This window comes from Branchiostoma floridae, chromosome 3 (genome assembly GCF_000003815.2).
Source record: "Branchiostoma floridae strain S238N-H82 chromosome 3, Bfl_VNyyK, whole genome shotgun sequence".
NCBI classification, from domain to species: Eukaryota; Metazoa; Chordata; class Leptocardii; order Amphioxiformes; family Branchiostomatidae; genus Branchiostoma; species Branchiostoma floridae.
Genome location: NC_049981.1, coordinates 8,610,521 through 8,626,203, shown reverse-complemented (window position 1 = coordinate 8,626,203; position 15,683 = coordinate 8,610,521). Strand labels below are relative to the sequence as shown.

The 15,683-nt window shown below is 40.8% G+C and overlaps 1 protein-coding gene across 1 annotated transcript in view; it reads left to right on the top strand.

Annotated features, from left to right (window-relative positions):
* LOC118411664 (vascular endothelial growth factor receptor 2-like) overlaps positions 1–11,273 on the top strand; it is a 31,923-nt gene extending 20,650 nt beyond the window's left edge. Inside the window, exons 5-13 of the mRNA XM_035814141.1 lie at positions 512–619; positions 1,059–1,258; positions 4,589–4,711; positions 5,874–5,944; positions 6,061–6,101; positions 7,557–7,653; positions 7,947–8,046; positions 9,723–9,822; positions 10,854–11,273. Of these exons, the coding sequence (XP_035670034.1) occupies positions 512–619; positions 1,059–1,258; positions 4,589–4,711; positions 5,874–5,944; positions 6,061–6,101; positions 7,557–7,653; positions 7,947–8,046; positions 9,723–9,822; positions 10,854–11,020 (1,007 nt within the window). The 3' untranslated portion in view covers positions 11,021–11,273. The remainder of the gene's footprint in view (positions 1–511; positions 620–1,058; positions 1,259–4,588; positions 4,712–5,873; positions 5,945–6,060; positions 6,102–7,556; positions 7,654–7,946; positions 8,047–9,722; positions 9,823–10,853) is intronic.
* Positions 11,274–15,683: the final 4,410 nt, after the last annotated feature.

Here is a 15,683-nt window from a genome sequence, read left to right as displayed (position 1 = left end):
ACTAAGTTCATAATAGATAGAAATGAAGACATGGCATACATATTATCTATAGTGGAATATATAACATCACTCGTCAACAACAATATTAGCGAAGAGAGATCAGGGTCTATATATACACGTGTATGACTACGCGTAAGGGTCGCCTAGACATTCCCACAGTGGAGTCCTAGGTGTCATTCAGCGCACTTTGACCTATTGTCCATCTAGGGTCCAAGGTCACATAAAGCGCTTGTACTTGGATTAAGCCAGCTGGGACCCATAAACCAATAAAGAGATACAAGCGGTGGATGCCGTCCAGCGCAGGGCCGCCTAAGTGACCTTGAATGACTTCCTTGAATGACTTCCAGTGTCACAAAAGGTCCCTCCTCTCTGAAAGGATGATGGATGCCCACCTTACTACCTTTTTTAAGTCAGTGCATAACCAAATCAACGTTCCGAAATGCTCTACCTGGCTCAGTTGAAACAGCATCCGTTTCTACTTACTGATCATGACGTCTGTCTGAATCCACAGATTACGCTTCTGCATCCGAGATGCGTGATCTCATCTCAGAACTGGAGCTCCTGTCGCAAGTGTCGCATCCTAACATCATCAAGCTTATCGGGGCCTGCACAGAGCACGGTGAGCTAACTACGATTAGAACATAGTCAGACGACATGGAAAGATCATAAGCCAACATTTTATATCGGTTATGACACCGTGACGCCATACATACGGCAATATTTTATGAAACCATATACACCTCGGGATGGACACCGTCTGCCACCTTCAGGGCAATTCTGACTGGTTCACATTGTACTGCAGGACAGGTCAGAATTGCCCTGAAGAAGGTGACAGACGGTCACCGAAACGTCGGTTTGAATAAAACAGTGGTTGTGTAAAAAGAGTCTCTTTATTAAGGACGTCAATGTTGTTTTATAGATAAAGAGAGTTTTTCGGATCCAAATTTTTAGAAAACACATCCGCTTTAAGCCGAATATCACATAAAACTAAACTTAATTTTCAACAGTCATCAGAGAAAAACATGTAATTTTTATGTTTCTTCATTTCTTTCGTGTAGGACCAGTCTACGTCATAGTGGAATATGCGAGACACGGTTGTCTGAGGGACTTTCTCCGAAGTAAAAGAAAAGATGCCGTACTTTTCTTGGATGACGACTACCCGAACTTGAACAGTGACGATGACGGTCTGATGCCGAAGGACTTACTGTCCTTTGCGTGGCAGATCACCAAGGGCATGCAGTACCTAGCTGAAATGAAGGTAAATAAAAGACTTATGGAGATTTGTATAATCTTCATATCTGCTTAATTTCAAAAGCAACCTAAGCAATATGATAGCGTTAGACATGGAAATAATCTGGAAAAGGAATCTGTATGAAATTGATATATCTACAGCACTATGTTCCCAGATCTACATATGATTATCTAATACTTTCAGGGCACGAAAACTCATATTTAAGCAGCGCTTAAACCTAAAGTAAAGGACACGATAAGTATCCTTTGCGTTAGGTTTAAGCGTCTGGCGTAAAGGACTCTTATATGCCAAGAGTGCATACAAGTATCCTTTACGTTAGATTTCATCATCATCCGGGCGTGCTGGTTGCACGGATGGACATGACTCTATCCCTCCATCCATCCCAATATAATCCTCCATAGCCTTGGGCAGTTCTTCAGCCGAGCAGCCAGAATCATCACAAATTTGATGTACATATGTTTTGCGCGGTCTACCTATGCTCGCATGACCATTTCTGGGAGACCACAGCAGAACGTCACTAATGATCTCATCTTTACTCTGCCATGCGTATCCAGCAAACCACAGCCTCCTTTCCCGTATGACTTGAGATAACGGTGGTAGATCTCCATGCAACAGCTTTTTTGTAGGATGTGTTCTCCAGGAGATGTTTAGAGCCGCACGTAGCATCTTAGTGTAGTTGCCGTCAAGTTTTTTCTCAAGTCGTTTTGTTAATGTCCACGTGTCGCTACCATAGAGCAAAACAGAGACTGCAGTTGCTTGTAGAAAATCGCGCTTTAGCTTATTTGGCAGGTTTGATTTCCAGATTGGAGAGAGGTTGTCTACGGCTGCCCAAGCTTTAGTAATGCGTGTGTTCACATCGTTTTCAGTTGAGGCAATGTTGCTACCCAGGAATGTGAAATTTTCTACCTGTTTAATGATCTTTCCATCCAGAGATGCTATGTCACCCAGTTGGTTAAATGACATGGACTCTGTTTTGTCTGCATTTACGTGGAGACCTATGAGGCCACTTATGCCTTTGTCAGCTTTTTCTAGGCAGCGGAGAAGAGCTTCAGCATTAGCAAATATATCATAAAGAGGGCGAGATCGTCAGCAAAATCTGCGTCGGTGAGGTACTTTGTAGGGTACCGTCTAGATCTTGCATGCTCTATAGAGTGAGGCCATTTTCTTTCATTTGATCCACGGACGTTCGCAATACATAATCTACGGACGTTCGCAGTACATAATCTAGGCAGATCACAAAAAAATACGGAGCTAAGGTGTCACCTTGGAGGACACCAGCTACAATGTTGAAAGGCTCGGTATCACCATCTGGAGATCTAACAATGACTTGTGTGTCCTGGTATAACATCATGATGGCATCAACTGTTTCTGATGGAATGCCATAGGCCAGAAGAATCTGCATCATTTTGGTTCTATCTATAGAATCGAAAGCTTTTGAAAAGTCAACAAATAGAAGTGTAACCTCCAGGTTTTTTGCTCGTACGCCCTCTATTAACCTATGCACAGTTAGAATCTGAGATATTGGGGATCGGTTTTTGCGAAAGCCATTTTGGTTTCTCCTGAGCATATTCTCAACTTCAGGTCGTAAAGGATTTAGAAGCATAGCATTGTACACTTTGGTGGCAATGGAGGTCAAAGTAATACCTCTGTAACGTTATTTCTTTGTAATACTAATAAGGACACCCTTCTTTGGGAAGGCGAGGATGCAACCCTTTGTCCACATTTCAATTTTTGTTCTTTGTTCAGCATTTGCGCAGGCTCAAACGAATACTAGCTGTAACTACTCTGTGGTCTGAGTTCACATTTTCAAATGTATTATAGGCTTTACAGTTTATGATGCTGTCGACCCATTTCCTGTTTACAAGTATGTAGTCTAGCTGAGCTCCCGTGCCGTTTTGATAAGCAAATGTCTAAAGTTTTTCTTTTCTTTTTTGAAAGTTTGTGTTACGGCAAGCTAATCCATTTTCTTCTGAGATGTATTCCATAAGATACTCATCATTTCTGTTTGTGTTTCCATGGTAACTAAAGCGATTATTCTCATTTTGTCCGATTTGGGCATTCATATCTCCTGCTATTATCATCACATTATGTTTGAGAACAAGAGATGAAAGTTCATCATAGAAAGTCATGACGTCAGACTCATCGCTTACATTTGTTGGGTTATAACATGATATTACTGTGGTCTTTGGGTTTCCATCAAAAGTTGCTATCATCATTCTTGGCTGTATCTTTTCTATTTTGTTTAGTGCATTCATTGCTTTTGGGCTCAGCAGCATTCCTACGCCTCCTATGGTGGCGTTTGTTGAATTTTGCCATACTGATATTGATATGAATGTCCAGCCATTTCCTATTTCATGATATTCTAGTTCTATATCTGTGTGGAGGAATCGATGCTCTTGAACACAGACTACATCAACGTTGTACTCAGTGGCAGAAGCAACAAGTTCAGGTAATTGGTGTATGGGCTTTAAGGTGCGGACGTTGAATGATGAGATTTTAACAATTTTCTTACATTTCAAAAATTATTGCTTGGGTTCTGAGCTTTGCTTTTGTGTTGTAGTATATGACATTGCAAATTTTCCACTTGTCCTCCTTTTGCGTTGCGGCTAGGTTGGGTACTTTAGGACATGAGACATCTTCATCTTTCGATAGCAAGATTATTCATCTATAGATGAGATGCAGTAGTTCGCTGACTGAACTTGGTGATCCTGGCCGTTGACCTTTTGAAGCTCTTCCGCCCAGCATCGGATGACTTGCACCGTTTGTTTATACTTGTAAGTCCGCTGCATGTCACCATCCACCACGCTGCAGTATCCATGGCTTCACCATAACCCTGGCAGGGGTTTGCAGGTTTAAGCTTGCTTAAATATCAGTTTTCGCGCCGTAAAAAATTTGAGCGGTTACAACGGCGCAGAAACAAGCCGCACTAGGATTCCCTAAACATTGTAAGACAGAAATTGGCATTGATTCAGCCAGTAACTGTTTTCTGTTAATAATGTTTGATAAGTTCCGGCCGCACACAGAAAGGTCACAGTAAACCACGTGGCCACTTGTCGGATCGGGTCAGGGGAGGTCGGGTACAGTCAGACGAACGTTAACACGAAGGGTTTTCGCTGTTTTTTAAGCTTTGCTAAGCTGCCAAGACAGCTATTAATTGTGTGGTAGGAGTCTTGGCAGCTTATACGGCTGTCCTGACACATATTCCAGCATTAACAGGCGATAAGCTGTATACGCTGTCCTTGCTGTCAAGACGACTGTAATTAAAATGTAAACTGGCATTTGAATGGCTGAATAGAACTTGCCTTTCTGATGTTTGATACTCGTGTGTTTCCACAGCTGGTACACCGGGACCTGGCTACCCGTAACGTGCTGGTGACGGACAGGTTAGTCATGAAGATATCAGACTTCGGGCTGACCAGAGACGTGTACGAGGAAGACGCCTACATGAAGAAAAGCAAGGTTGGAAAACACAATCGTTACTCTTCTCAACGGTACACAACAACGATAAGGGTCAGAAAGGGGCGTAAAATAGGGTTCCCGGGCGTGTTTCAGGGTGAGGTTTGAGTACGTTAACCCCCCCCCCCCCCGTAAATATATAGCCTGACACAGAAACGGAAAACTTGCTGACCTATGTGACACTGGTGTTACCAAGGAGGATGGTGCTACAAGGGGTGCAACAGCAAAGTACTTGACAAAGTTACGCCTCATTTCAAGCGACTGCTACCACTCAAATCTACATTGAATGAAGACTATATTTTCGTAATTGTGTTCACCACAAAGATCTGTGTCAATCAAACAGAGAAGTTAACTCCTGAATGGGGTGTCAATGATAGAAAGAGCCATTGGAATATCAGGGACTTGTTTAGTGTCTGCTATGAAGGATAGGTCATACTGGAAAAATCTACTAGAGATTGTACCTTACCGAAAAGTCAAATCAAAGGAAACATAGGGATAGATAATGATAAAAGCAATAATATCATGCTAAAAAAAGTCACATTAAATCAAACATAGAGTCCAATCCAAGTCACCATGAGGGTTTTTAGGTGAGATTTGTAATGAGTTTGAATTATTTTGAATAAAAGAATATCTAAGCCACAATAAAAATAAACGAAAATTTAGAAACGCTTTGAAAGTTATTGTACAAAAATATTTTTTATTTTGATAATTGTCAAACTTCTGTGTGATTCTTTCACATTTTCAAATATTTGTAAACTTTGCCAAATTATAAAATTAGTTTATTGCCCCAATAAAAGTAAGCCCTATTGTTGCCTCTGTATATTTTTAGATTTCACTGCTGGCTATACAAATGGGTCCTTTGTGGTGGACCATTGTTAGTTGCATGACACCCAACCATACTTTGCAAGGATGTGTGAATTTTTTCCGAGCCTGTTGTAAATAAGATGCGATTCTATCATCCTGTCCTTAAAAAAAAAAATTAACCTTTCTTTAACCTATTTCTTAGATAATATAAAGTCACTTCTTTTACATCTAATGCAAAAGAGCATTTCATATGGTATCCTGTAACAGTAAATGTGCCGATCTTATGTTGTTATAATATAATGTCCGATTGGATTTTGGATCAAGTAAGATATTAACTCTTCTACTTTCTCTGCTGTACTAGGGACGTGTACCGGTGAAATGGCTGGCGATTGAGTCACTGTTCGACAACGTCTACACCACGAAAAGTGATGTGTATGTTTTCTCTGTATTCCTTGTACCCAATCTTTCTGCATATTTATTTCGTTAACGTTATGTAGGTTTCTTTTCATATATATGTACCACAATAACGGAATTCATGTCACCCGCAGGTGGGCGTTTGGAGTACTCCTTTGGGAAATCGTCACATTGGGTAAGCAAAACCTATTGTATATTTCATGTATTCCCATACAACTGTATTATGCCTCCATTTTGACCCGTGAGGGCATCTCAGATGTCCACGTTCAAGGTTCAAGGTATTATGCCTATTCAGTTTACAAAACACCAGCTAAAACCATTTCTGACTCGAAAGTTATCTGTGTTGGAAGAGCTCATACTGGTCAAAGTTGAAATATAATTTCCAACAGAAAATTGGACTCACCCAAATTTTCAACAGTTTAATTCCAGTCTATGTCAAGAAATGAGCGGTGAAACTGCACAGCTTGTCTGACGTCACGCAGGTAAATCTATGGATGACATCCTCTTCATACTGCACATGTAGTGAGCTAGTGAAAAAAAAACAAGATGGATACAAAAAACACGTATTGTAACGTTAACAAGAATTAAAGGGTAAAAACATAGCATCACTGCTAACAAGACATCCATTCCCGTATTCAAGACATGCACTGGTGTAGTGAAAGTGACACTAGTGTGGTAGACTGGTATCACTACTACACTCATGGTTTCCATATTGGTGCCACTTGTACAACTATCCAACTTGTTTCACTTCTACAACTGCAGTCATTGGTACCTCTTCTACGACTACAGTCATTGGTACCTTGACTGTAATAGTAATGAAGTAATGTCACTTCTACAAGTACCATTATTAGGCAACACAACATATTTGCTCATTTTGGCAATTTTTCGTCATCTCCAAAGAAGAAAAATGTGTTTAGCAAAAATCAATTAACGCGCGGATGTCAACGATAAAATTCACTCGCTGTGGCCTTATGAAGATCGAACGAGTGACGCGGTGAATATTGGACCAAGTTGCAGGAGGTCCATGACGCCTCCGTCTCTGTCGAGGAATGGTCGTAAAGCCTTGATGAAGATTGGCTTTTCCCTGTTACCCGAAAGTCTGATTCTTTGGCTAAGATTTTTTGCCCATGGTCAACAAGGGCGCGAACTAGACGCAAAAATGGGAGGAGGCAGATACGGATCAGTGCGAACAGGCGCGACTAATTCTGTTAAAATCAATATCTGGAATGCCTAAGCATTTGCAAAACCTATGAGATTCGTACGAACACTATGTGATACGCACGAATCACTATGCGAAAACGCATGAACCTTATGAAATTCACACGAAACAAAAAACTGTACAATGGACTTCCCCCGATCACTAGAACTATTCAAAAAAGAAGACTGGCTCTTGTTAGCCATGTAGCACGTCATGAGGAGATGGCCGTCAAAGTTCTCCTCCGGGAACCTGACGCAAAGAGAAAAAGGGGACGACCGAACCTGACACTTAAGAAAGTTTTGGAGGAGGAGGTTGGGTTAAAGGACTACAACTTGCTAGCCGCCATGCTAGATAGAAATGCATGGTGAGACATTGTAAATGGCACCTCATATGAGGATGAACTGAACTGAACTGATACCATGAATATTCCAGGCGCCACTCCCTACCCAGGCATCCCGCCCGAGCGCGTGTGTGAGCTGCTAAAGACTGGCTTCAGGATGCTCCGACCAACTGGCTGCAACGAGGAACTGTGGGTTTTCAGAATTCATTTTGCTTCTGTAAAGCTATAGTGGCTATAGTTACCTCTCGTAAAGAGACTTGATTGGAGGTATCGTTTTGGCATTGCTCCTTGTCTTTCAGTCTGCCTGTTTCTTGCTCCGCATAGTTTGGCGAGCAAATGGACTGACTGTAATAATACTTGATATCTTGGTAGGTCTTGGAGAACAAATGACAGTGTCAATTTTGATTTGAAATCATAGTGCATGTGGATTTAGTAACCTTTGATTTCATTTGACTCTCAAATTAAATGATCCTTTTGTGTAGATATGCTATCATGTTGAAGTGCTGGCAGGAGAACTCCGGGGCGAGACCCTCATTCGCTGAGCTGTGTACCGAGCTAGACTATATGCTGTCCAAGAACAGGGTATGTATAAAACACACGGAGGTTAACTTCTGTACGTTAGTAGCTGACAAGCTTTCCAATACATTGAAATTGATAAATAACGGAAATGCTATCGACCAAAGTTGATTATTCCAAATTTTTTTGTGCCAAGTTTATTTGTCAAATATTATACACGACAACTATGTTTCGTACGTGTTTATATAAAGTCTAAGTCTGTAAATAGTGGAATTCTTTGAACATAACAAATTCGTATTGGTTCGATATTGTATTCTAACTAGTAACTATTGACTCATTGTTTTAACGTCGTTCATTAAGTTTTCTAATTGATGTATTTTGCATGGAACGTGGTTGTAATGTCCTCGCAATTCAGCCTCTTAGGCTGCCAGTAGGATTATTATGCTTATTGCTTAACAAACCAGTCTACTACTATTAATACTACAACGTGTATATACGTCTGGCACCGTATGTAAGACAATTCTTTACGTTTAAGAACGCATCGTTAGCAGCGAAACCCTAGCTGCAGCGTGGAATAGTGCTAGAACAAATGACAGAGGAACACGAAAGTTATCGGCAAAGCCGGCGTCACAAATCAAGTCCGAATTTGCATATTAGCCGGAACTCGCCGAATTTCAAAATCACCCGAGCGAACGCCGCCCGAGCTTTAGCGGGCCGTCGATAATTGATAAGGCAAGGATGTCGACGCCCGGCCGACACATGGGCGTGCTTCGGCAAATACTCTGCATGACAGCGTCTGACGTTGACTGCCTGAAAAATATTTTTAACGCACATCAAAACAAAAACTTTCTGAAACAAGTGATATAACAAACAGTGTTATTTCAGAGATTTTTATTACGTTTGTAATGAATTTCTGATTCAAACTTATTCATTTGTGGAGAAATAAATGCCGACTCAGAAAGTGAAGCTGTATTACATGCAGTTTAAGTTCACTAAAGATGTAAGTTGACACACCAAACCAGGGAAGTATTGTCCCTGGTGTCATTTCATTTTTAATCAATGTAGTTTTTATTATAAAAGTTAGTCAGATTCTGTGACAAATTGATACGGTATTCCTTATCATATGTTATGAACCATACCATCATTATGTTTTATATATAAACAACCTTAAAAGGAATAGTCTTTTGGAGTTGCAAAGCAATCAAATCTCAAATTGGCGAGCACACTTTCAACCCAGGTGTCAAATCGGTAGGCTGACAGGAGGAGTTCAGTCGTAGCCCGTCCAAACTCCCACAGACACCAACACGAAGCCAGCCCAACTTGTCAAAAGCCGGGCAGAATGCCGACGACAGTTTGCCAATTATTGTAGGAAGCCCGAGCGAGGTTGGCACGAGGCCTAAAAAGAAGGGTTCTACAATCGTCGGATTGCCGCCCGAGTATTGTGCGACTGTTGCCGTTACTCGGGAGAGCTACGAGAGATCCATCTGGATACCCGTTGACGAGCTCGACGAGCTCAAAAGTCGTCGCCGATGCCGCATTGAATTTAAGCTCAGCTTCAAGCGACCTACAAACGTCGCCCGAAGCCTGCGTAATCGCCAGGACGTCGGCCGTTCTTCGGCCGAAAATTTCCATTTGGAGCTCACTGGCACGTCGATCGAGCTCCATTCTTGATTTGTGACGGGACTTCAGGGGCCCATGTGATCATCTAAAACTATCAGCTATTTCTTTCCTTCCGTTACCAGGAATACCTCGCCATTGTTCCCGACTCCACCATGGTCTCCGACGTCAAGGACGGCGACGTCAATCAATGGGTAGCGGATTCGCTCGCTCACATTCAGCGCGGTAACACGTCTTTTTTGTATCTCACCAATTCGGCGTTCAGATTCGATGTCTTCTTGAATACTTTATTTTGTTTATTGCAATTTTGTATGCGTTCGGGTAGGACGTACTTACAAGCCATTGACAAGTTTTATATTTTCGGCGCTTGTTTGAGTCTTACATTGTAATGATATGATAATCTTAATTGCATATTCATGCCCGAGGGCTAAATACACAAAAGGACCACATGTGGTCTTATGGACGCAGAGGAAAAACTAAACTTATACAATGATTTTAAACTAGTCTAAATGGAAAAGGAACTAATATACTATGTGTCACAATCTCTAATGGCTGCATCTAAACATGTTCTTCTCTCTTTTTGAAACACATGGAGACATATTTACATATTGTGTCAATAGCATGGTCGTCCTTGTATAACATCAAGTACTTAAACAAGTCTTGTTTTGACATTTTCTTACAGTTATTGTCTATTTGTAAAGTATTAAATAGGGATTGGCGTTCGTATTCATATAATGTACACTCTAGTAAAAAATGTGTCTCGTCTTCGACATACAAGTGGTCACAGAATTTACATGTTCTATCATTTAAAGGAGTACGGTTATGCCTGCCGGATTCTATATGTAATGGATGGTCACTTATGCGAAATTTACACATAGCTCTGCGATGTTCAAAGCTTGAGATGCTAAGATAAGTTTCTCTTTCATATGTCTCTTTGAATGTTTTGTATGTTCTCAATTTGTTTCCTTGGTTTCCTTTTTGTCGAATTGCTTGCAGTTCTGAATGAAATCTTTAAATATGGTTTTGCTGAAACAAACAAATAAATACAAAGGATATTTCCCTGCATGCCCCCTTTAAAAAGCTATTTATTGATTGAATAAACGAAACATTGATGTGGTTAATTTCGTGGCTGTATTGCCTTGTAGGTTTGCACGCACTTGCGCAGAGCATGTTTGCATTAACCATTTACTGGTATTTTCGTTTTTCTTATTCTTCTTCGCCGCATGTCAGTTCCTTTTTATTGTCCCGTTTTATAGAAGCTGGGCTGTATCCCCCTGAAAACGAAGGAATGGTGCCTTATGAAGAGCTAGCCCTCACCTCTGAAGGAAACTCTGACATCAGCAGCGATCCTGACGGTCTACTAACGCCCTCTTGCGGAAGTGAAGACAACTACGAGTTGCCGACAAGCTCAACTGCCGTGTGATCTGTGAAGCTATTTCTCACGTTCGGCAAGAGGGTTGTGTGCCTAAAGAGACAAGCTGGCCGTTATAACCTTCCTGGCACGTTTGACCACTTTTAAGATAATGTGTCTATAAGATCACGTGTCTATAACTCTCGCGAGTTTACGTTTTGCATGATTGATCCTGAACACGTTGACAGTGACAGTTGAAGATGTGATCCGTGTAGCACGTCACCGGAACGTACTGCGCCTGCGCGAACCCTGGTGTTTGGGGGCTTGGTTTGGTCAACGTTGCATTGAAATCCCGCTTGTTGCACAGAATATGTTAGAGACATGGTTTCATGCAAAACGTACACGGGATTTTACCCTTATATACGCACGTACTTTCTTAAATGCGGCCCTTTAGTAAACCGGGGGTTTAGCAAGGTTTAGCATGTCTATACTTTTCGCGCAGGCGCAGTACGTTCCGGTGACGTGTTGATCCGTGTACACTTAGAAAAGGTAAGCATTGTACTAAAATGATATGACTATTGGGTCATAAAGCTGAATAGTACAGTAATTTTCCTTCAACGTAATGATAACTGTATATACATCAGGATGTGGTTTTGAATACAGGATATGGTTTTAGACATCAGCATAGAATAATACCAAGTCATACCAGGCGTTGGAAAGGGGCAAGGTTTATAAGTTGGCCTTAACCCAAAATACGGTACAGTAAAACATGTCATTGTCTCACACGGATGTAATGAGTTGCACTTATAAAATGGTTGTATAATCAGAAGCGATTCATTTGTCTACTGCCTGTGACAATATTACTTTTTATTGCGTAGATTGTCTTAGTTACATTGAATCGTGAAGAATAGCTTAGTCGTAGCGTCATGTCTATTCGTTTATATTGATGTCGTCTCCGCCTGCATCAAATTTTCAGCAGTTTCAAAACGTTAAAGGCTTTGATTTGAGCTTCGATGTAATGTTCAACTCATTTATTGCCTTTGCTAAGAAGGCTATGGAAACGGTTGAGCTAGTTTGTCTTGAAAAGCATCCTATGTCTAGTATTCCATCCTGTTTTTACAAGTTGAGAAAGCTGAACATGACAGATATATACGTGAAAAAACCTGTGTGCAAGCCGTCCATGGTATTCAAGCTTTGTTATGAGGGTATGGGGGTAGTGTATCTGTTTGTTGAACGAAAGGAACTTGGCAAGTATATTACAGCCAGAATGATAGATACCTCACCTGATACAGAACCAAACAAAAACAGAATACATATGATATCAAAGATTTTTGGAAAAAGGTATTGCATGTTGAATATAGTTAAATGTATTTTGGATGTTTGTAAATGCATTTGTTAAAATCTTTTGTTATACTGGGCGGCATTCCAGGATCAAGTTTCTTCATAGCGATGATAAAGAGTGTCGGTGACAGGATTCCCCCATGAGGTGTACCTGCACGAACGGCTGGAGATGAAAAAATGTTCATCCCCATTTTACACATTGAACACGGTTGCTCAGATATATATATATTTATTTACTAAGACATCTCCACAGATCCTGCCTAATTCCAAGCTGAGACAGACTGCGAAGGAGACTAGCATGATCTATTGTGTTAAATGCGCGCGTAAGGTCAACAAACGCGACGTGCACGTCCATCTTAAGGTGGGGTCACACATGCGTACGAGGGGCATTCAATAAGTAATGTCCCTGACCCACTTCCAGTTGTCTGATCTAAATGAAATTTTGCATGTGTAATGATTCATATCTCTATGGGTTATGTTGCAAAAAACAGCTCTGAACTAATTGTGGTTACTAATTTACTGGTGTTTGAACTGAGTCAGGTGTGAAATGGACCAGGTGTGAAATGGAGCAAGTTGAGTGCCGCGCAGTGATCCGGTTTTTGTATTTGAAAGGACGCACACTAAAGGGGACTTTTGATGAAATGAAAAAAAAACTTATGGTGATGATGCCCCATCAGATGACCTTGTAAAACGCTGGCATCCTGAATTCAAACAAGGCCGGAAGTCTGTGGAAACAGCTCCCAGACCTGGTCGTCCCTCTTCTGCCATTGATGAGGCATCTGTCGGAGGACCAACCTGGGATGTCCTACAAGAACGGTGTCCAGAGCTACATCAAATGATGGGAGAAATGCAAAACTCTGGGTGGTTCCTATGAAGAGAAAGACTAATAACTGTGCCAAGTTTCATTAATCTCCTGCTAAGGGAAATGGGTCAGGGACATTACTTATTGAATGCCCCTCGTATATACTCGAGTCCGTTTGAGCTGCGTATGAAGCTCTTAGTCTCTACCAGGCTCCACAGGTCACGGGAAAAATAGTACAAATTGGACAAATATAGATACATAACATGCCAGATGAGTTAGCTTACCGAGAAGTATGGTTAGCGACCCAGCTAACTCGTCTGACATGTTACCTGTTTGTCCAATTGTCTATTTCTACAACGACCTGTGGAGCCTGGTGGAGGCAGATACTCCCATGCGCGCCTCATACGGACTTAAATATATACGCACGTGTGATCCCACCTTTAGGGAAATCTGTCTGAAATCTTCAAACTGAAAATCTTCAAATTTTTTATTGCGAAGTTCATATGTCGTAACCTGGGTACCATACGGATAGCAGTTCGCTCCCAATTTCGCTTCGGAACAGCAAAAAAAGCGACATATGCAGACTGTATTATGAATTTCATGGCTGGAAGCGACTGTATATAGTCTATAATGAACGCCCGAACGAACTTCTTTTCGGAAGGTACTTAACTCCACTGCTGTACTTTATTTCATTCTATTACACATTGTATTGTCCATTGTCTATTTTATTTTCAAATGTCCCAGTGGTGATGATAATATTAGCTCTGCTAGAGTACATCATCACTGTGTCTTGTTCTTTTAAATGTTTACCAATAAAAAAAAATTAAAAAAGGTACCCAGGCTACATATGTTGCCTTATAATACGCTGAAAAGGCTCTAAAGCTTATATTGTGAGCGAAATTATGGCGTCTAATACATTACCAATTGCATTTTTTCAATGGTTTTTTTTCTTCTGTTTTACACTTTTATAAGGTAGAGTAGACTTGATAAAGATGTTTACAAGGCTTAGCAAAAACAACCATTTGCCGCCTTTCCCCGATCATTAATTGCAAAATCAATAAACCAGGGAACAACCTGCTCAATGGACAAAGAAACAGTACCCTGTCTTATTAGCCCGGTTACCCAGCAGATATCCTGACCATGTTTGGTCATCTAACTTCCCGCCACCAAGGAACAACAGCGCAGCACTGTGTACATAACAATACATAGATTATGTAAATATGCCAGCCAGTTGCATAAGTAAAGAGGAAAATATAAACATGATCATATGCCAGAGAAAAGGACTTAATTACATGCAATTCATATATACTTTTGACACAGAGGCTATCATTTATCAAGCTAATTACAGCTTTATCTGCAAAATCAACCAGACAAGATGAAACAATTAATTTACAAAAGCTCTACATGTTGTATGGATTACGAGGACGACGCGTTAACCTGGCACAGTGAGACATTAGTCATAAAGTAATTGCTCCAATGAATGAGTAGCTAAATGAAAATTCATTGAAATTATTTCTTTCATGTCTTACGCAAACGTTGGCCAACGCAAAGAAAGAGTTGATTGTATTACCATCTGTATAATTACCTTTTGGTATAAACAGGCTGACTGCAGATGACTTTTTAACCCTGACACGTCAAGTGTCCCCCACATTGTGTCCATGTCAACCATTTCATTGCGTTGGCTTCACTTAAGTACATATCCTGAATAAAAGTTACACTGTAATTTCCAACACCAAAAAATGGGCTGGCTCAAAGTACATATCATTCAAGCGACGTTACCAAAGAAAATTATGAATCTTTCATTTGTTTTTGAAATCCCGACCAGACGAACTCCTTATCAGCGAATCATAACAAAAATGGTTGATGATTATGTTGAACACTCACTCCCATCATGATGTGTACATCCCTTGCCGAGCTCTCACTGTGACAAAATAAATTTGCAGTGACGATAACAGGCGTATTTTCGTCTGCTCACACCAACCACAAAACAAACACGCCAATAAGAACGAAGGTTGAGTAACCTTTGTGCACGGTTAGAACGAACCTGTCGTACAATCAAAGTACATCAAAGTCCACGTGAACACTACATGCTCCAGGACAAATCTGTGGAACACGTGACTTTAAAACATGCAATACTTGGCATAGGCATAGTTGTGTAAGAGAAAAAAAAAATGCAAAATGTGAAAAGTCGTCTCTGTCACTGTTTTTGTTGATTTGTTGGCTAAAGCATTGTGTCAAAAGGAGAAAGGATCTCGGGCGGTCGCTGCTTAAGAGGAAACGTCCGAATGCAGCATCTACCGAAAGCATGTAGACGAGGGATGGGAGCGCGGACAAGTACCTGGCACCTCCTGTACGAGCTATACAAACCCCGATATCTTAACTAGAGACAAGCTAAAAAAATCGATATCTTAAGTCAATGTTGGTGTCACCAAATGTTACTCTTTTATTTCAGTGTTGTTTTTGTAGTGTAGTAGGGACTTATGCTGAGTCGATAAAGGTGCATGCAATGTGCCCATTTTATATATGCCTAATTCTAGTTTATATTTCTAATTCTAATTTTAGTTCAGGTGAAAAACACCACGCTTTAAATAT